Source organism: Ooceraea biroi, chromosome 5 (assembly GCF_003672135.1).
Source record: "Ooceraea biroi isolate clonal line C1 chromosome 5, Obir_v5.4, whole genome shotgun sequence".
NCBI classification, from domain to species: Eukaryota; Metazoa; Arthropoda; class Insecta; order Hymenoptera; family Formicidae; genus Ooceraea; species Ooceraea biroi.
The window spans coordinates 6232165-6254740 of record NC_039510.1 but is presented as its reverse complement, the minus strand read 5'-3'; the positions used below and the strand labels follow the sequence as shown (position 1 = coordinate 6254740).

Below are 22576 nucleotides of genomic sequence, written 5' to 3'. Positions count from 1 at the left end.
GCGCCGCGCCCGAAACAATCAATGACAGATTTGAACGAATAACTAAAGCGTGAAGCGTGATTGCGAATTTTAACGATATTTACTCGTGCTAGAGAGCGACGGGTTTCTCGTTACGCAAGCTTACGGTATTATCGCGACGTTCCATCTAGGTACCGATATCCGGCTCCGTAGACACGGAAATTCCATAGCGTACACACGAATACCTACAGCTGCCGCTTGTATCGAGAGGCGGATGCATATCCGAGCGTCACGCGAGTATCGTTCGCATTCGCGGTATGCGCTAAACGTCAGTGTTAAACATCAAAGGCATCATATACATCCCTATTGCGTTCGCGACCGGTCAACGACGACGACGACGACGACAAAGACGAAGACGATGACGACGACGTGATAGTTCCCTCGTAGAGACTGATTTGATCGTCGTCTATGCTAATTTCGCTGCTGAACACGTCCGCGACGTAATCTTCGACGACCGACACTCTGCGACTGTTGTGTTACATATGTACGAGTACGCCCGTATATATTATTCTATAGTAGATATCTGCATGTAAAAGGCATCTCATACCTCATCTATTTTAGAATAATTTTGGGAAAAAGAGAAACGCTAACAATCCTTATTCGATACACGTAGACAATTACATTCTGATAGAAATATCTCGCAGTAATTCTGTTTCGTATAACATTATTTCAAAAGGGTGTGTGCGAATAGCTAGCTTTTCAGCTAGCTTCGTCGCAGCGTGCTCTATCTGTCGTGTTGGTTTCTGTATTGTATTCGACCCGGGTACGTGCACCCTGTCCGTTTGTCCCATCGTCAGGATATCCTGGGTGACGTTTTACGACGCACAACGTGACGCGAAACAACACAATGCGTCCAAATAGACGGAAGAACCGTAAGAGAGCCCTAAGTGCAAATGCCTGTTTCCGGAAGCTAGTAGCTTCCTCTGCTTTTCGTGCGTAATTCGTGACCGCACTGTGTACATCGATCGTGTTACGCTCACCTATCGATCGCCAGGTCGGTCATTGTTATAGGATTAATTCGTTAACATCGTGATTATTTTACGTATCGCGCATTTTAAAACGGTATATTTTACATTTTATGTTTATTGTCGCCCAACGGAACATGACACTCGGATATAGTCGAGTAAATCAGAAAAATAATCAGCGGACATTTAATTTAAATGCAATTTAAAATAACGTGTGTAAGTTCAATTTGTAAATATATCGTAATAAGTGGTATACAACGTTTAACATTAAAAATTAAAAACATTGAAAATTAAACGATACCATCATTTTGATATTGTTTGTCATATGTTAGTATTGCGTTTGCGCGCGTTTTATTTTTTAGCCAATGATTCGTCAGATAATAAAACGGGGATTACCACGTGGAAGGAATCTTGAAAAATTTTCTTGCCTCTTGTAATCTCCGTCCGCAAAATGCACCGTGTGAATTGAAAATCAAGTTTACTCCCTCGTAATTTCCATGTGCATATTCAGCCGTGTAATTAATGCATGACACATGCAAATGCGCGCCGTGCGCCTGGTCGAAAAACGCCATCGGGTTTCATATTATGACACTTTTTTCAGTCAGTTACACGGTGGGCTCTTCAAGCCTACGCGATTTATCCTTTGATCCACGTGCGTTTTTACACGATGAAAAATCCCGTAGATAAATATTTGAGCACCGTTTCATCGAACCTTCGAAAACTGGCCTGTTTCACGTGTTGCTCGTTCAAAAAAAATTCACGTGCATTAATTAAGGGTTCCGTGTATTTTCTCCGTGCTATTTCCGTGTAATATTATTCCGTGTTATTATCGTATAATATTCGGCTCTCTAATTAATGCAGACATATGCAAATGTGCACTGTACAGCGGACGAAACAGTGCCCTGGCGTATCAGATTTCACGTAATCACGTTGTTTTAATGTCGGTTGCACGTAATAGTGTACACTCATTTTGTGATGTACGCCGCAATTCTTTTTACGCAGGTTTACTTACACACGGTCGAGAATCCCCTAGATAAATGTTGCTAATTCCTGCGAGTACTCTGTAATTTTTTCGTATTAGATCCAACGAACGTTTTTCTTTTTTTAAAGAAAAATCAGTGCATGTTACTGCAGCGCATTGTCCCCTCGTATTATCTCCAGACACGTATGCAACTGTCTAATTAAAGCGGGTATGCGTAAGTATACGACATTGGGAACAACAGAGAATCGCGATATTTTAATTGATATAACGTTACATCCTTTGCTTCTTTCAAATTGAATATCGAGTTCACGTAGACGCGTTTGTATAGTATAATAGATTCGCGCTACATTGCGCGTTTCCCCTATACGAATAATTAGACGAAAAAACAATCGAGAGTACAGTTTTTACAACGTTACCATGCGCGCTTCGCTTTCTTTCTTTCGCAATGTAATCCGTCGAAATCCATATACATACTTTCTTCATTTCTATGTGGAAAATTTACCATATAAAGCAGCTTTCTCGTGCATTTGCCAAGTGTATATTCGACCTGTCCAATTAACGCAGACGTATACAAATGCGCGATACGCGAGGCACGAAAAGGGGGAAAAATGTGGCACAGTACATTTCGCGTACATTTTACCGTCGCCTCCTCCTCGGTTTCCTCTTCTCGTACCCGCGCGGCGTGCACGCCTCGGCGCGCGTAAAGCTGATAGGTCGCAAGGCGAAAAATTAAATTCATGCGTCCACCGTGACGTTCATGGTTCGAATAACTCGGAAGAAAATTCCCTCTCATCGTTCAGATAAGTCTGACGCACTTGCGTCTCATCTCTGTCGCGCTGTTCGTTCATCCGTTCGTACGTCCGTCCGTCCGTCCGTTTGTTCGGCTGCTCGTCGGCTTCCTTTTTCGTCGCGCAATTTCCGCACATCACGCGAACTCGTCGATATTCATTCCCGTTTCTCTCCCGGGGTTCGTACGCGCCGGCAACGGTGTGGAACATTCGACGGAGAATTGATTTGTCCCATAATGTCGGAAGGAGGAGCAGTAGTAGCGAATTTCGTGCGCACCCGATAACTGTTCGATCATCCTACTTTTAAACGGATTATCACTCGATGTATAAACGCGAAACAGTCGATTTTTGGTTCGATGCTGGCATACTCGGAAAACATCGAGATCGTGACTTTTCACATTATGCTATACATTTTGGAAGAATTTTACATTAAAAACGACGATTAATTCTTCGTCTTCCATTTGTAAGATAAATATTTGTGCGTTTGAGACATTGATACTCTGGGACATTCTGTCAGTTCTTCTGAAATAATATTTCTGACGTTCCTCTCGTGTGACGTTACAAAATAGTATCTCTTTCGTGTACGACATGTTTCCTTTGTATGTGAGATCGTCGTTTTGTAATATTTCTTTTCTATGTGAAGTGTATTTTGAAACGTGACGCACAGCATTATAATGTTTGCAGAAAAAAGATGCGAGGTACCTTAGTCGCAGCGAGGAGGAAAAAGAAATAAAAATCGGGACACCAGATAATTCGGCCGTTGGATACAAGAGAGGGTCATTTTGTGCATTAACTCGAAGTAGTCTCTCTCTCTTTTAGAAATCCGAGGAAACTTGAGAAATCTTTCTCGCTAAAAACAGGAAAAAACTAAAAAAAACTCCCGGATTTTAATAGCTTGCTAGAGTTTTATCGTTTTTCTCAGTCTTTAATTAGTATTGCCATTAGAACCGAGATAAAAGCTACTTTTATATTCTTCTTTAATATCTCAATTCTTGACAAGTTATTATTTGCCTAATCGCGAGATATTAATTAATAATAGTTTATCAAAGAAAAAATTAGAGAAAAAGACATTGCTCTTTATTTTATTTGCTCTTTATTAACTTTTAATAAACCCTAATAAATGGTTAATTAATTGTCACTCCGTTTGATATTACTCTTAGAAAGAAGCATCAAAAGTAAAATTAACCGACTGTGAGATCAGCGAAAGGAATAATAAGGTCCTTCATAAAAAGGCAGACGGGAAATACGTAACATATTAATTATGTAACTCTCTGTTATACTCACTCTCCATCTTTCAACTCTCACGCGACTATTATCTTTTTAAATTATAATTTCATCTACACACTACACACGTGAGAATTCGTGAAGAATCTTTTCGATAATGTTCTGACAGATTGCTAATGAACGCTGATTAATAAACAAAGTATTCACGATCCCGAGAATGATTCTTCCTTTGCCGATACTCGATTGTGTATATATTTATATTTTCCGCAATTGCTGAATGTTTTTTAATTCCAGCAATGAATAGTTTTGTGTCTATGTATCAAGATTCCGTTAAAGCAGAATCCAAGCAAACCGCTGAATTATTCATAACTATGCAAAAGAAACAACTCGCGCAATATTCAAATCATTCTCCCCGTAAACGAAACTGAAGGAGTTGAAGGGAAACGAGGCTTTCAAAATCACCCGGGATAATTTTACTAAAGTGAGAAACCGACATGAAATGTATAAAACTCGTTTCGTGTCCGATGAACACAATCGGGGCTTTGTGGACGGAAGAAAGAGAGGCGCGAAATGGGAAAAAAAGACAATAGCCCCTTTCATTTGCACTTTGCGGCGCGACGTGACAGAATCAGGGCCGGGACTAATGTTTTAATTAAAATTATCCGAAATATCTCCATTTCGCGTGTTTTACATTATCCCGTCGCAATGCAACGTCTTATTTCGCAGGAAGGACGCAAATATTTCCGAGCGTTTCAAAAATATTTGCCATCCGAAAGACCTGTTTTATTCAGCTTTGAAGGAGATCCAGATATACGGCTCTCGATTCCCATCGCTCCATATATGCCCGTTACCATTTACGAAACCGTATTTGGATCCGATGCAGTCGCTTTGATCAAAGCGCTTGACCCTTGCGCGGCTTACACAAGCGACTTCCGCTCCTGTTATTCGCCGTCATTACTTGTTTACTATGAATAAACTGCTTCTCTATACTTGCATACCACGAAGGATCGATCCGCGATTCTCCTCGTACGCTCGTAGAAATGACAATTCGCGAAATACCGGAGCGATGAACGAACGAGCTCGTAAATACTCGTATCGCCGCGCGCGGAGCGTACGCGTGATCCGCATGAGAGTGAGATTTCTCGGCGAGCTCGGCTCAGACAGAATGATGCCAATTTGAACAAAAGCCCGCCCTCGCAATATGATATCTTCGTTCTACCTAAGTCAGACGAACCTAGCAGGCTTGTCAGAGAGGGATGAAGCGCTAGAAGCGCGACGTGAAATCGAATCTCTATGTGACGGCGAAAGAATACCGTGCAGTAACGAGAGCACAAGTGTCGAAAAATTGCGCGAAAGGAAGAAACGTATTTTCACGGTCTAAGGGGGATTACGGTGCGCGGCTAAGAGAATATCTCGCCTCGCGGAAAAATTTAAACGAATTATTGGCCGGATTGGGGCGCGAGAATTAAATGAAGCTTATAAAGTGCACGATGAAATAAGCGAATTTTACGTTGATATTCATCTATATATATATATAATCTCATCTTCGGCATTGCGAGAATACGTTGAGGGTCCCGATAAGGCCTCTCGAATTTACGTGGCGGATTAATCGCGCGCGAAAATAGATATTCTTTTATTACTCAACAAATCGCGCTGTGCCGGTAAGATCGAGTTAATTTAACTTTCTTACCATTATTTCCGGGGATTATTTCTAACGTCCAACTGCGGAAGAAGAGTACCATTTATTAATTTAAAGCCACTTATTTTAAGTGAGTGCCTGTATAATTGCGTGGAATCGAAAATGTTTCTCCGGTTTAACGTTAAAACATTATACTCGGCACTTGGCCGTTACTCGATCTCCATTCTTCAATTGGGATTCTCGGCGAACTCTCCAATTCCATTTGAGAGTCCATTTGAGTCGTAATGGATTCAACGAGCCATTTCGGAAATAAGTGCATCGCGGAAAAGAGGAGACTTTTTCGCGTTTACCTCTCCACGACTTCGGGGCGTCGAAATATATTCCAGGCATGTACGTCTCCGCGTTCAACCCTGACCCTGCTCAAAGCCTGGAACTTAATCGGAACCAGAACAGGGCCGCTACGAGGGGAACATAGACGTAAGATGTAGGCAAGGGAAAGAGAAAGCGAGGACACTCGGCTGCGATAAAGGATCTGGGAGAACTCGACGGTATTAGGTTACGTGCGAAGAAGTGACCGATCTGGAGAAACCGACGTTCTTGTAAAACGTTCTCTCGTAGTAGATCAAACTTGGCAAAGTAACTTTAAGCAACTTGATTGCTTTATACGTTTTCCGTATATATATTTGTCTTAACAAGTTTACACTGAAAGTTCGCAAGTCTTTATTATTACATTCAACAGTTTTAAGGTCAGACATTATGAGAGTATCCAGCATCGCCATAAAATTGCGATCATAAAATAGAGAGAGAGAGAAACGCTTCATCTCGAAACGAAGAGATATACACATATTATAATAATCGCGCGCTGGCACGATGCGAAGATGCAAACTGTTCTGTTTTGATCTTTAATTCATTCGCTCTGGAAATACGTAGATACGATGAAGAGCTCTCCAAATTGACTACTCGATATTTGTTTAGAGCTTTGCTACCGTATCGAGAAGCAGCTTTGTTCGTTCAGGCAGCGGATCGTTCTCGGTGTTGCATGAACGTCGTCGATATCCAGTGAGATATTGTCTCAGGCGGCGATACCGCTTCTTGGCGCTCACACGGCAAACATTTCCGCAAAGTAATTGCGCTCTCCGCAAACTTCATTCTTTCTCGATGATCCAAGATTCCAAGACGTACGACGACGAGGCGAGGCGAGTCGAGTCGAGGCGAGCCAAACTCGCTGAAACTTTTGCTCCTACGAGGCTCACTCGCTCCACTCGCTCGTTAGCATATCCATCGGGAGTTTTCGACGAATCGATGCTCCTTTGCTCCCCTCTTAGAGGAGTTTCGTTGGCGGTGAACATCTCTCTCTCTCTCGTCTCTCCCTTCCTTCACCATGACGTTTCAACTTTTATTCGATCTCGCTTCAACTACATCTCCCTCGGCGCTTATCGGCATCCGCTCGATCGCCGCTCCAAGCTCGCCGAGTCTCGGCATGATTATTAAGATCGTTAAAAGCCGTATCAAGAGCGAGTTTATGAATAAAAGTCCTTACCAGTGCATCCAATATCGCATTCGATATTTAAATACCGACAACAGAAGGAATGAGTTGAATGAAAGATGAAAAGGAAGAAACGTGAAAAGCAGGGAGATTAATGAAGAAAGGAAATTAAGAGGAGCAGAAGCGACAAAACGACCAAAGATAAAATGAGTCGATTCTGTGACGCGAGTTGAATCCCGTAGTTTTTTTATGCTTCTTAGACAGATTCAGACATGAAAAGTAGAAAGGTAGAGGAATGTTCTGTGAGTCGTGGTTACAACTGTATGAGCTCGATGAAACGAGCGAATTCGCGAACAGTTTTAATACCGGAAGAGTAGTCATGGTGTGTCAACGAACATTTGCATCGAGGAGCGAATTATTCGCGCGGTGGATTATTGCAAAAGCGCGCGTTACTGATTGTGAGCCGGATAGCGCTACGTCCGTCGAAAGATCGTGTTACATGGTGAATACGCACGTGATGGTAGTGCGTGTCTATCAGATTTCCATTTCGCTTCGCGAAGTAGCGGTAATCTGCCAAGTTTCGGATTTATTCCGGTTTTAGCACGCAGCTTGCACGACCACGACCGCGGACGCGCAGTCGTTCCAGTTAAAGTGATCTGTTCTTTTCCTGTCGTGGCACGAAATGAACATGACTCGAGAAACCGCGATATGGATTATACGATACCGTGAATTTTCAGAATTCTGATTTCAGGTTCTCATGCGGGCTTTACGTGCATCATTGATCAAAAGTTGGAGCAGATTCGCGTAATCGCGTCCGCAGATCTGTGAAGATGGCAACCCAAAATGCGAAGTTTTATGAAACTCATGTAGGATTTTATTCCTTTATTTAATATATTGTTTTGATTGTGTTCAGATCAATGTATTGTCAATGTATCAGTCAAAAAGTTTGGTTTATGACTGTATTAATATGCCACATCTATGTATAATACACGCAACAATATTGATGATATCATGGACAATAATGTTTAATCATAGATAACGATGACACAGACAGACAAATAACGATACTTGATGAATAATTTGTTTTGCTGAAAGCAAGGTAACATTTGACGCAAAAATCGAATCAAACTTTTTGACTGACTCAATAATAAAAGATGCATTCGTCACAGTCGTCCACGCGATAAAACACGATAGAATATTCAACTAGTTTATTTATTATTAAAGATTTATTAAAGAGAAAAACAATTTCGAGATGCAAAGAAGGAAAAGTTGCTGCTAACGTAACTTGATGATGTAATCAAAATAATGACGAACAAGATTACAGGTAACGCACCTAGATCGATCGCGCGACATTGCGCGTCGTCGTCACGAGAAGATTATGAGGCGCAAAAGTTCGGTATTCTCGGTTTAATTAGATTTCCCGATAATAAAATTGCGGGCAATAATTTCTCGGGTAACAGAATTTCACTCGACCGAGTTCGTGGACCGTTACGAGCCGGCGTGGCGAGACATTAACTTCCTTTTTCTGGGTCAAAGGTTTCGTCTAGAGCGTAAAATATGAAAATATCTGATGCACTCTTCTCCTCGTATATTATTGAAACGAATATTCGTTTGTGCGAGAATCGTGCACGATTGTCTCTTTGACGCAACTTTTGTAAAAAAATTCATTATTGATTAATGGCTTCGTATTACGAACGTGTTTTATGATGAACGATTAACGATGCATTTCAATGTCCATTATATGATTGATGATACTTGGAGTACATTACTACATTAATTACTCGCTAATGTTGTCGCAGAGATAACCGATTACGGTTTAATATAACGTGAAATTTCATATTTGTTTTTCACAAAGTTCGTGATGGATTATGCATTTTTTTCAAAGGAGGACGTCTTCAATTAGTTGTCGCGTTTATTCGGCGATAATGACGAATCTTGCATGGTATATTATTCTTCGTAATCGGCTTACCAAAACTTTAGCAATTAATGAAACTTGGGCGACTGCAGAGCATTCTCACTTTCGCTTCAGCTGGATTATGACACCGATTACAGCCCGTCGTTATTGAACCTGGCTCAGAGTGCTTCCCCTCGTAATAACGCGCCGAAAATCGCAAGTAACGGTGTCGTTAAGCTAACAGGGCTCAAAATAATCGATTGCTTTTCGGATGAAAGAGCTGTACATTCTCTAACCGTATACTGATTGTCTCCTTAAAAACACGCGGAACGCCTGAGAAGACACTCTTCCTTTCAACGATATCTGCAATTCCGGTTCGAAATTGGGAAAAAGAAAAAAAGAGAGAAATTCTCTGATAATTTCTATTATATTTAATTATATTTAATTTTCATCAATTCTTCTCTTCGATCGGTGTCCTAGATTAATTATTTGTTAGATTAACAATTTGTTAGCTTAACTGGAAGAACTCGCAAACCAGAGATAATTTAGCTGCAGTGCCGAAACACTATGCATTTTCGAATGCGACAATGAACAATAGCGCTTTTAATTACGACGGTGTGCTGGTGCCGCGTTCGTTATCACGCGGCACCATGCATATCATTTGAAAACGGACGGCGATGCCGAGAGATTCGCACGCACATTCCGCTCCTTCCCTCGAGTTTTGACAAAATGACGTTTTAGCGACTCCAATCGCACTACCACTCGAAATCGAAAACGCTTCGAGCTCGAATGGCTTCCAGGCTTCGTGTTACCGTTGTTGTCGCCATCACGTTTCTATGACGACCGCAACCCTGTTCGATAAGCGCTGAATAATGAGTCACTGCTTCATTGCGGCACGTTGGCGAATACCTCTGATACAGCGTAATTTTGCTTACCGTCACCTGACGAACGCGTATACCACCGAGCACATGGCATTTTGCATTATATTCCGTCAGTGACATTTGTCAATACCATGATTATTAAAAAGGAAACAATATCCCGCGCAAACAGCGAGGCAAATTAAAATGATAATTAAACACCGCGTTCCTACTCGGATCCAACCGAAATTAACCGTAGAATGTAATTTCGCCGTTTCACCTTGCGACCGCTCGTTGCGAAGGGCCGTGAAACAGCGGATCTTCGTATTAATGGACCTCTAAGAACCTGCCGTTAGGCATTCATGCCGGGACATTTATATACGCGTTGTGTTTTCGCTGGGGATTCGAAGGGGCTCGACCCGAGTCGAGATAAATTCACTCGCTCGCTCATCCACCCGTCGCCCTCCCTTTCGAGTGCGCGGATTGTACATGGACCCATATGGTTGGGTAGGTCCTGTTTTGTATCACCGAGACGAGATCCCAGGCTGGGAAAACGCTCGTTGTGTCGGTCGCTCCCGCTGCGAGACGGGCTGTCTCGTGATCTGAATGACCGGCTTGTTGCTGACGCGTTGACTTCGATTAAGTGCCGGGAGGACGCGGTGAAGAATCTCGGCTTCATCGGCTTTACCGAGAGAATAACAAACTCCTTGTTGAGAGTGTGGATCGTGCCGTTGACGGGAATTTCGCAAATACAGTGTACTTGTATGTGATTGCGACTGTGACATTTATTTCTCTTTTTCGGTTCGGTTCGATTCTGTCGTTGGGAGAACTGGCAACTGGACTTTCGGCAAACTGAAGTGTCTAGTTTTCCGGAGATGGATAATGGTAATAAATGAATAGCTTTGTGTTCTTTACGTAAAAATGTTTAATTATATGTAGATATATTGTTTGTACTTTTTCAGTTACCAAACTGTATTAAAACGATTGGATGTATCTTTTTGTATTTCGTGAAACATTGAAATAGTATATTATTAAAGTAGCATGATAAAATATTATAAATATAATACAAAAGCATCGGTGATATACAACAAAAGAGAAAGTCTTATCGCTGTGGCGTCATATTCCTGCATTTTAATTCTTAACTCAAATAAATATTCACGCAGTCAAAAATAAAATAAAATATTAACCGTCGCGGAATGAATGAATATCTGCGCAATATGCATAAGTTTCTTATGCATGAAGCGACATATTTTCGATTTCGGGCAGCGTATCTAACGGCGGGGTCGAGTTTTCCGATAGAACGAGCGCGGCCGCGGTTGAAATACGGGAAAACCGCAGGCGGAACGTAATCCGGCAACGATATTTCGATTTTACCGCGTCCTTGCGGTTTCACGCAGGTGCAAAAAGCGCTCTCGTTACTACGAGGAGGAGCCCATTGCATGCAAATGTCGGATTATAAATTTGAAACGGGTACGAATGTCCGCGTGTGATGTTTTCGCCGTTTTGGCTGCTTTATATACACCCCTTTTCGAAAAAAGGGGTGTATTGGACTGTTCAATTACGTCAACGTTAACGAGCAGGATGGACTTCGCCCTTTACACGTAATTGTGATTTATCGGCCGCGCGTTGACCGTACATTAGGCACGAAAATGTCAAAAGGGCCAACGGAGCGCAGCAGCGGGATTTTCATGGCATTGTCAGAGAATAATGGAGGTAGTAATTCTAAATAAGCGGCAAGAAAGCGTATTTTACAAAAATTTTCATCAAACAGACGGGTGGAAAGAGATTACATACCTATCCATTCGTTTCACTGTTATTTCATTTCCGATTTATTTACCTGCATTAAACGTCACGTCACGCGATTATCCTTTTTCAGTTTTCAGTTTAGTTTACTTCATCACTGTTTTCCGTTTCAAAGTGTTGAACAAAGATCTACATGTAGAAAAAAGCGGAAATTGAATATTTTGAAATATGAAACGTGTGTGTAGTCTTGAATATTTTTTTAGAAAGCAACAGCAAAATTCATATTTGTTTGTGTTACGTATATTTCAGAATACAACGTTCTCTGAATCTCTTTTTTTTATAACTGCACGAGTAAGAATTTTCAGAATTGGATCATGTAAAGGGGCGTGTTGTTTTCCGTTGAATACAGCAGCAAGACTTTAAACGGTTTTTTTCTTTCTGCTGATGCTCCACGTTTGGATTTCTGGCGTTTGCCAAGTCCGCGGCCTAAGTCGGAAGCCGCGTAATTGGAGAGGACTCGGAAGTTCTTGGCCTCTGTCCTGCGCTACTATCCCGACTCTTCGTCCGAACTTTCCGTGACACCCGCCGTGGCAGCAGCCCTCCAATTGCCGCGAGAAAGTAAAGAGTGCATAATTAACGGACTCCCGGCAAATGCGTGCGCGCGCGCACACACACATTTTTAGCGTGACCTTTCCCTAAGGATCAACGTCCGAGTTACGCAAGTTTCAAATTTCGCCTCGAAATAGCCCGTTTATTCGACATCCATACAGTTATTTTTTGCATTTGATTGCGTACAATATCATTGCTAAATCGAAGCACGTAGCGAAAGCGAATATCTTTATTTAATATTTAAAGTAGATAAAACGAGCGCTTCTCACTCTGCATATGTAAATAGTTTTTGAATTTTGAATTGTAAAAGATGTGTGAATTTTGCTTCTACGAGTGTATTTCGAGTGTATATTACAGTAAACAGTTATTGCAGATTACATTTTGTCTCTAATTAAAACGTAAAACTAGAATGTTCGTACTCTACGTTCATCGAATTCTCGCATTCTCGTGTTCTGCCGGAAATTTCTTCAATAATAACGATGGACTGTGTGACATTAAGAATTAACATGCAAAGTAGTGCACGTATCGATTAATTTTTCATGAATATCGGATGATATATAATTAACGATTTATCGCATCGCGCAATATTATTTCTTGACCATGCCATATATATTATTCAATTATTGACTTCATGTGACACAATACTACATGTTAATTTATTACAAGTTCATAGGAAATACAATGAAAATCTATCGCCGCGTAAACAGCTTAATTCTGTTTCGAGTGGAGTAAATCGCACCGTTAGATAATTAATTCGCGTCGTTTGTTCGAGCATTATTCGTATACCTACCTTGCGCGCGTACGTTATGCGCCTCACTTCCGTCTTTCGCATGAACAAAAACACGTCCATGTGTTGTACGCACGATTGGAGAACAACAAAGGCATGCAATTAATGCGTGCGGGAAAACGGGAGAGCACCCCGTGGCCGCGGTTACCTGCGGCATTTTCCTCACGAGGAAATCCTCCCCCTCCGATAATCGCTGCTGAGATTATATCGTTTCAAAGCGGCTTACTCCGCTTTCACGTTTGATTATATTCCTTGTTCAAATTACCACGCTATCGCTTTATTATCGCGTCCTCCTTCCACCCCCTCGCGTTTAAGCGCCTCGTAACTTTTATTCGTTAAAATCGCGATAAGCTCGTTGGATTTTTTACGATTTATGAGATGCCCGCTGTGATTTATTCAATCTAACTTTGCTTCAATTTATCTCCGTATTTACCCGAGAAGCGTAGACACGTGAATATATTCGGAAACTCATTGCGTCAGAAAAAGCTCGTGTACTCGCGAAGAGATCCGGAATATCGCGAGTACGTGCGATCCTTTATTAATTAAATAAACGAGTTCGCATACATGTACGCGTTTTCTTCCCTGCGCGTATACGTATTCGTGCCGATCGATTCAATCCTAAGTTTTGCGGCGTGAATTGAGATTGCATCGGGAACACCGGCCGATTTACGCATTCCAAGCGGGTCCTCAGGATGCAATCAAACCGGGCAGCGTTTAGTTCGCCAATATCGCGGTACCCTCACAACCTCGTTCGTACGGTTAGGGGTACGGAATAAATGACGGGACAAAAGAAAAAGGAAGTAAAGAGCATGTGCGTTTTCCGACCGCGCTGTGCGTCGCAACTGCCGCGAGACAGAGCAGGGGTGGTGCGCGACGTGCGATGCGCGACACGGCTCGACACAGTGCGGCCACCTCGGCCACGCAGTTCGTCGACGAGCGCGGCGCCGGGTGTTCGTGACGTTCCTCGCTCCGTCTCTTCATCTATTCTTTTATCTCTATAAAGCTCTTCTCGCCTTCCGCTCCAGAAAATTTCTGACAGGTTCACGTCGGCATTCGATCGCACTCTGAAGAGTAGCAGCGGGAGGGACCAGAGCGCGGGAGCCGACTCGATCGCGACTCTTCCGCGTCACTTACGTTCCTCCCCGCCGTACGTGATCCCGTACCCTCTCTTCGTGATCACGACAGGCGATTTAAATCTCGATGCGCCACGTTACGCGCCGTTTCCGCAGGAGATGTTCCCAAAGTGATCGGCCGCGCTTTTGTCTCTGAGCTTCGTAAGAGCCGGCTCGCGGGGGTGTCGCGAGTTTGCGAATCTTGCTCGATTCAAGAGTGATTTTTTCGAGCGATCCCACTGCTGGAACATCAGTTTTTTCCTGAGCGGTCCGATTAAAAATATCCGTGTCGACGGAATTGCATCGTTCCGTGATTCCGCCGGTTAATTCGAGGATTCCCTCCGAGGCAGACACCGATTTTTCCGGCGAACCGAGCGAAATCGCTCGTCGTCGCGATTTCTTGCGTCGCTTTCGGAAACGGGTCTATCTTTAGAATTTTCAAGTTCATCGACTCCGCGCGGACCTTGTATGAGCGCATTACTGAGTGAGTAACGAGAAACAGCGCTTGCAAACATCAGTTGCAACAGGGGGGAGGAATATTATTTATTTATACAGATATTACATCGATTTGTAGTAATAATTTTAATCTTCTTTCGATCTTAATTCAGTATGCTCGGCATTCATTTTCTCAAATTCTTAAAGAGCGAATTAGACCATTGTTTATGAAACTCGTTCGCGTAACATACTTATAAATCTATGCATCAAGATATATTCTATATGTATAATATGTATATATTCTGACTAGATTATATAAAGACTAACTATATATATATATAATCTAGATGTAATTTTAACATATGCATAAATAATTAGTTCTAGTTTATATTAATTGAAATGACATTATCGCGCGACAGTTCTCAAACAGTTCTCCCGAGATTCAACGTAGAACTTGGTATTGCACCGTCAAAATAACTCCAAGTTCGATAGAGTTACGATTCTGCAGAGACCTTTGATCACTTGCTGAATACACGTAATGGCACTTGTCGTTATATGCATGAGTATTTATTTGTGGGTAGACCGTTTTATATTATTACACTATTCAAAGCAATTAAGAAATTCTTTAAACGGTTCTTCAAAGAATCAGATCTCTTCCGACTTTCTTAAAGAATTACAGTTACCGTATTTACGTAAACGCGTTCATATTGAAAACCAAGTTCCAAGAGAAATTTTAAAACCGCGGTTATGTGAAGGAGAATCTCTAAGACATTTTAAAAATTTATCTTACATAGAAGTTACATTACATAGAAGTTAATCTATTTTATCCTGTATAAGAAAAGCAAAATATCGTATTATATTGAAGAAATATCTTGAAAGAAAAACGCGATTTAATAATTGCCCCAGCCTAAATTAAAGAAAGAATTTTAAATAACGCGTAGGATTACACTTTCTCTGAGCAAGAAAAGGAGAAACCAGGCTTCAATAGACGTGAACTATATTCATAATCGCATTTATATTGAAAGCAGGAGTATCAAGGGAAATTTTCAAAATATAATCAAGGAAAGATGTCTAACATAAACTTGTCTTCCGTACTGGAACAAATCTACCCTTATCATGTGTGAGGAAAGTAAATGTTCTTTCGTGACATTATAATTCAATAATTACTCCGACGAATGAGAAACTTGAAATAATCCTGTTTGGCACGAAAATTCGCCTCCTTACGAGGAGGATGAGATAGAAACTAGACTTGAATGACTCGGCAACCGGAAATTTTCGCAAGTTCGGAAAGCCCGGTATTGAATTAAACTCGGGGATTATGTCCTTGTGTTCCGCCGCGACGCCGGAATTCAAAGTCGCTGCTGGGTATCCCGCGGAAACGAAACCGAAACGCGCGTAACCGCGTTCGGAGATTATATTTCCGGAGTTGGTCCGTCCGAGGAGAGTACAACTTGAATCGCGATACGTACAACTTTGATGAGCCAGGAAATAGAGACGGGACACAGTGTCTTCCCGCGGGAGAACATTGCCATCGGATGATTTTACGCGATGCGAGATTGACCGTTGCTTCTCACGCGAAAACGTCATTTTCTCGTGCGCGTTTTGCACATCGAAGAAGAGAATTCCTCCGACTCGATTGAGAACACAAACATGTCGGGAATTTAGAAAAGTCGTTTACAGGCTTTTTACATTGGACGCCTGTCTGATTATTTAAAGAAACATAATGCAATACGAAAATACGTGTTAACATGGTAGCGATAAAACGTTTTCATGTAATTGCAGCTTTCAGTTGCAATCGCAATTGACGATTTGAACACGAACGAAGTTTGAACGCTGCATTACACATATGTATCTCAAACTTTAATTCACTTTTTTTTAATCACTTTTTTTCGAACAGCAACCGCGTAACGATTTGGCGAGAGCGTTCGTGGTACCTTTTTTGAAAATATTTTCATTGGTGGATACATGTACATACGGATTTTGTTACGCGAATAAAATGATATCGTGCGGATACATTTTTGACAGAAGTTGTATCATGAATAAAACTGTAAAAAGATGAAATCTTTTTGCAATTTTCCATGAGAATTATGCAAATTTTGTAATACTTGCTTTTTTATATGTAGAATTTTTGCATTTTATGGACTTCATATTTTAGTCTCATGTGTATTCCATATTTACGCTTAAGAGCAGAACAATGTCTAGACACTTTCGCGGATTTGGCTCATTCTTTTCCTCGGGAAGATGACGGGATAATGGCATGCAAGTAGCGAATCTGATTTTCCTGCTTGTTCTTTTGCTTGATCGCCACTGTGCTCTCGGCGGTCGGATAATATCCTTGGGTGCATCCTGATGCCGCAAAATTACCGTTCGTTCCCTCAGCGGCTTCCTTGGTTTCCACGTACAGCGGACAAATCGTAAATTCTACGGTCGACGGCCAAGGCGCGCTCGAAAGACCTCGAAAGACCCGTGTTGCCTTTCCACGGCGATCTAATTCATTCCGCGTCGACGGGTAACACGTTCGCACACGTGCATCTACGACGGTGCGCGAACATCGCGAATAGCGTTTTCAATTAAAAACTCGTTTACCGACTCGCTCGTCAACCCGCTCCACTAACGTTCCATTCGCGTTTCACGGACGAAAGTCAGGTCTGACTTTCTGCAGCGGTCTTGAAGCCAAGTATTAAGTTGTTGCGTATGAAACATGTCGGTCTTGTGTCAACGAACCTCGTACGATTTCCGGAAAGCAGACGAGGAAATAGGATACATTTTTAACCGGGGAGATACAGTTACGTGCCGCGTATTTCGCGGATTGAGAAAATACTTTCTGCTTCTCGCGGTCGCATCTTCCGGTCGAATATACAAAATTCGAAATCGGTGAACGCCGAAACTTGACGAACTAAATTCTTCGTGAACGAATTCGCGGGCTCTATACACTCGTGCATACAACGCGCCCGCGTTTCCAAACGTTTCCAACTTTAATCTCGCTATTGCGCCACGATTCAGCAACACGAAAATCGACGGATCACGGTACCGCGAATCGCATCCGCGGATGATAATCAGGACTCGAGATAAAGACCTGTTAAATTTATTCGATCTCATGATAAATGTGCATTCGTGCATTTGCCGAAAAATTAAAGCAGAAAAAGATTATTATTGTACAACTTTTGTTACGGAGGAACCAAAGAGAAACTCGAGAGAGGATTTGAAAGAAATTCATGGACGCGGAAACTATAACTCCGAGAGACGTTTCACCCTTCCTCTCTTTTAATCTTTCAAGAGATTTAATCTTTCAACACGGATTTCTTGTTTTATCGTGTATTTGAAATGCACGTATCAAGAGGGAAGCTCGCGACTATTTAGGCCGCTCGGTCGGGGCCTCTACACGGTGTTACGCATCCAAACTCCCTCGGGAAAACCGACTTGGCCAGCGTTTTCGCGAATTACGTCGAGATCTAATTTGCGCGCCTCGCCGTCCGATGCCAAATTGGATAGCCGTCAGCGCGCGCACGTGTGCACGCGTCACACATAAGCATTGTCGTCTACGTCGCGAGATGCGACCACGCGGAGTGCCGCGCGCGCGTTCGCCCATTTCCATAAATTGATATGCACTTCTGCTCGCGCCCCGTATGCGAGTTTTCGCGTGGCGCATCGCATCGTGCCGTGAACTCGTTTAAGCGTTCTGCGAGGCGCGCGTGGTCGTGCACGGCGCCGCTTATATCTAAAGGGAATATTCGGTCGCGTCTTAATAAATTTCTTCCGGCGAGGGAGAGAGAGGTAGAGCGAAACGTACTCGGCTTTATTAATATTAACGTCTCACGTGCAACGTGCAACGTGTCTCGCGTGTGCGTTAAAGTAATGACGTTGATGCACGAAACGTTTATGCGCTTCGCTGATGATGAGTCTGTGTACTCGAGATACTCTTGAAAAAATATCGCTAATATTTTATTTGTGCTCCTATAATCCTAGTTATAGATATTTATCGCAGAAGATTCGCCCGCGATTTTCGACGGAGCTGTGTCGACGTAACTTCGTTCCACGGCTCCTAAGATAGCCCATTATCGCACCTTATATTCCCACTTTACGAACGAGGACGGGGAATTATCGGGTCACAGCGAAGACGCGGCGTAAAGAGACGCCGAGACGTCTCTTTCTCTTCCTCGCCCTCTCTTTCTCTCCCTCGTCCTTCTTTACTGCCGATCTTGACGATCTTGACGAGACGATGAATCGTAATATTGAGAAGATTTCAGCTTTCTGCCAGGACCGAACGCGCTTCACGCGGCTCATTTTTCATCCCGCGTCCTTTGCGGAAAGTCTATAAATCCGGAGGCCCTCCCTCCCCCTTTCTCCTCTCCTTTCCCCCTTTTATATCGATCTCGCGCGTCCGTGTCAGCTCGCTCCTCTTACCAAGAAAACGAGAAAGTTATGGATTATTTGACGTTGAATATCGAGGAGAATGAATGTCGAGAGAAAGAGAGGTAGAAAGAGAGCTCGGACTATAAAGATCGGGTGATAAGCGACCGAAATAACTGCGAATGCCTTTGAGATGTGTTTTCCGGCTAGAAAATCCGCTGTCCTACTTTTCTGTCGGATCACGATCGAGTGACAGGTACTCTGCTTCTCTCTCTTTAGCTACCTTGGAGTTAATATTTCCCGTATGTACGCGATACATGTACGAGATGAGAAGAATGTTTCTAGCGAGCTCGTCGAGTATAATCCCCGTTGAGAAGCCACGACACGAGTTTTGCTTTGACGGGACCTTAATTTGAGAATTAGTTGCCCGGCGTGGATGGATATTGAAACTCGGACAAGTTGCAGCAAGTTCTCACTGGAACTCGCTGACCCGTTTCGCCGGCAGTTTCGCCAGAGAAAAATCGATGCGAGATTTTCCTTGTTTACTTTTTGCTTTCCCCATTTTCTTCTCGGGGAGGCTAGAAAATTCCAAATTGCGAGGAGAGAGAATGCACCGTCGAAGTAACACTGAAACATCCTCTTCGGACTTCGGAGATCCATCCCGATCCGTATGATTATGCGCGTTACGTGCATCATACGCTCGGATTCGACGCGCTGTCGTCCTGAATCTTTAAAGCGCTACGTGTCGATCCATGTCAAGTGACTTATAAATGGAAAGCAACGTACTCCACCCTCGCGCTCCGCTCAATGGCGGATTTATCGATAGGCGGTCGCTTATAGGGGCTCTCGATTTGTCCCGAGGGAGAGGGAGGAATTCCCGCAAATTGCGCTATGAATTTACAGTTACTCTCCCTGTAGGATGATGAAGAAGAGCACCCATACTGCTTTTCGTCGTGGTAACTTTCGGCAACCGGGGAGATTGGAGAATTCATTAACGACGGATCATTCTGAGAGAGAGAGAGAGAAAGAGAAAATGAAAATCCCAATGATTTAGCGTTTTTTAAAGGACATCGGAGTAAATTGGTGTAACTGATGAGTGAATGGAATTTCATTTAACGAGCGAGAATTTTAAATTTTCAAGAATTATTTGTGTAGGAGCGTTATCGTGTAGCGCGAAATATCGGCTCTTAAATGATTTTACCGTTTCAATTAACGAATTAATTGTATTACGTTAAATTGTATAGAATTATATAGGATGGAACATGAACATGGTAACAGCAAGTGATGTTCATTTGCTTTGACTGAATATTGGATTATCGCTTGTTCGCATTATTCGCCAATCGCCAATTACAAATAATGTACTTTTAATTATAGGATCGAGTATTATCGTAGATTTAAATAATCACGAACGAGTGTGATTCCCCAGAAAAGCGACGCAAAACGATATTAGTGACTCCATGAAACTTATCTCCTTGCTCGGAAAGAAGTTTGCGATCTGAAAGCGAATTTTCGACATTCTTCGATTCGCGGTCTCGCGGTCTCGCGAAATTGCCTTGCAGCAAACATTCGAGAGATAGGTACTATTTTAGAATGGTGAGACGGCAAGATGATGCAACTGCACGAGATGCAGTTTAGTCAACGTGATACGACACCGTTTCTCTTTTAAGTCCGCCGCTGTTAACTCCACTGTACTGCTTCCGTGAGAGCGTGTGAAGGGGAACAGAGAGACAGAAACGCGTGATTGTGATCGGTTTTTACGTGAACGTAAATCGCACGGAAGTGAACTCTCCGGTCGGGCGCGCGCCGGTTTTGCTGGCCGGTTCATGCCACTGCGAGGATGCTGGCGTGCGTCTATCCGCCGGAAAACTTCGAGGTGAAAACCGTGACGGTGAAGCTGCATCATGGAAAATCGAAGAGAAAGCTCAAGCCCGTCGCGTCCGTGAAGGAAAAACCTCCTTCGGACAACACGGAGACGGAATGCAGCAACCGAGGCGATCGAGCAGCCAACAAGGTAAGGTGCTCTGTGCGCGGACCACGTCTCGGCGTGAAACGCGTAAAAAAGAGAGAAAGAGAAAGAAGCGTAAATTGTATCAAGATGCAATTATGATACAGAGAAAAAAGGGTACATGGAAAATATAAATTAACTAATTGCGCATTTTGCTTCTCGCTTCGCCGCCTTTCGCGACTAGGAACGATGAGTCTCATTCATTTCGCGAATGAACGCGCACTAGAGAAGAAAAAAGGTCCTCTCTATTTCTTTCTCACTCTCCCTACCTTGGCAAATCCGTCGCCACACCGAGGCTGACGAACAAACTGCCGATTACGTTACGGCTTCTTCCGTGCTACCTGTTCCCAGACTCTTGGAAATTAATTTTGCAGAGAATTCTCCACGGCGCGGATCATCCCTTGGGGATTATCCGCTCCTACAAGAATCCTCTTCTATGAGAAATTTCTTTTTCGTTTGCGTGTTCCCTCGAGAGAGCATCTTTTTCGCAACTTTTTCGCCCCTATTCACGCGCGGAACGTATTCTCTGGTTAGTTATCGTCCCGAGATTACCTTTCTCCCTTCTAATGTTTTTTTCAAGAAGCTGGTTAGATTGATCGAGGAGTTGGCATAAAAGGATTGCAATCACGATTCTCCCGTGATTATCTTCCATTGAAGATATTTTCGGAGAGTGATAATAAAAGATCACATCGTTCGCAAAAATATCTGGCGGATGAAACGCAGGGATGTGAGCACTCTCTTCAAACAAATAAACGTTATTATTTTATTCGAGTTAATAAAAAAAAGATAGATATGTCTCTGTGAGAACGGTAGCGTTCCCCGATATTTTTAATATCATTATTGTTTTAACATTTTGTTATAATAATAAATTTTAATATCTAACTGTTTATTTTTGACGCTTGATCGTTTTTTCTCGCGTTCGAGCTCTCAATGTTTCAACGACAAACACGCTTGCAAGAATGCACGGTTAAAATCCGAGTCCGCTACGCGAGTAAAAGGAAGGTGAGTAAAACGCGATGTTTATTCAAAAAGAAGTGTTTGCATTACCGGTACTCGCGCGAAATGCGAAACACGCGTAAATGTAACGGGCGTAATCCGGGTGAAGCGACTCGTTTTATGTCAGGTAAGCCGTAATGGGTAACTTGGTAGTCGCACGTGTCATAACGGTATGCCTGGATAATGAAATTGAATGGGATTGGCTACGACGAGTCCTCGTCGCACGCTCGGTCGGCCATCAGGAAATGACGACAACGACAACGACGACGAGGACGATGATGATGAGGACGAGGACGATTCGTCTTTTCATCTCTCCCGCTGCGATCGCGATACGTCAGTAGGTGCATTTTGCTCGTCGCTTCCTTTTCCCTTTTCTCCACCCTCACCACTGTCATCGCCACTACCGTTGCGGCCAGCTCGAAACAATTAACTGTCACGCGAGAGAGTGCACGCAGAATGAAAAGGGGCAGAAGCTGGAACGGCCGGTCTCTCCCTTTCTTTCCCCCCCCCTCTCTCTCTCTCTCTCTCTCTCTCTTTGCTCTCGATGAAGGCGCTCGTCGTCGTATTATCTTCCACGTTCACGTTCACGCCGTTATTGTCCCGAACAACGTAATACTTTTGCGTCGTAACTGCCGCTTTGCAACGGAAACGCGCGTGCTCGAGAACGCGATTACACCGAGGGCTGT

General features: G+C 42.9%; 1 protein-coding gene across 9 annotated transcripts in view; it reads left to right on the top strand.

Annotated features, from left to right (window-relative positions):
• LOC105287490 (probable basic-leucine zipper transcription factor N) overlaps positions 1-22576 on the top strand; it is a 45256-nt gene that overhangs the window by 5706 nt on the left and 16974 nt on the right. The window contains exons 1-3 of one of the 9 annotated variants that reach the window (XM_011353086.3): positions 13901-14588; positions 20479-20482; positions 20557-20900. The exons of 1 other annotated variant lie outside the window; for it this stretch is intronic. In XM_011353086.3, the coding sequence (XP_011351388.1) occupies positions 20727-20900 (174 nt within the window). In that variant the 5' untranslated portion in view covers positions 13901-14588; positions 20479-20482; positions 20557-20726. Of the gene's footprint in view, positions 1-13897; positions 14589-20263; positions 20901-22576 lie in introns of those variants that run through there. 7 more of the 9 variants (XM_011353085.3, XM_020034386.2, XM_011353084.3 and 4 more) reach the window with 7 other exon arrangements.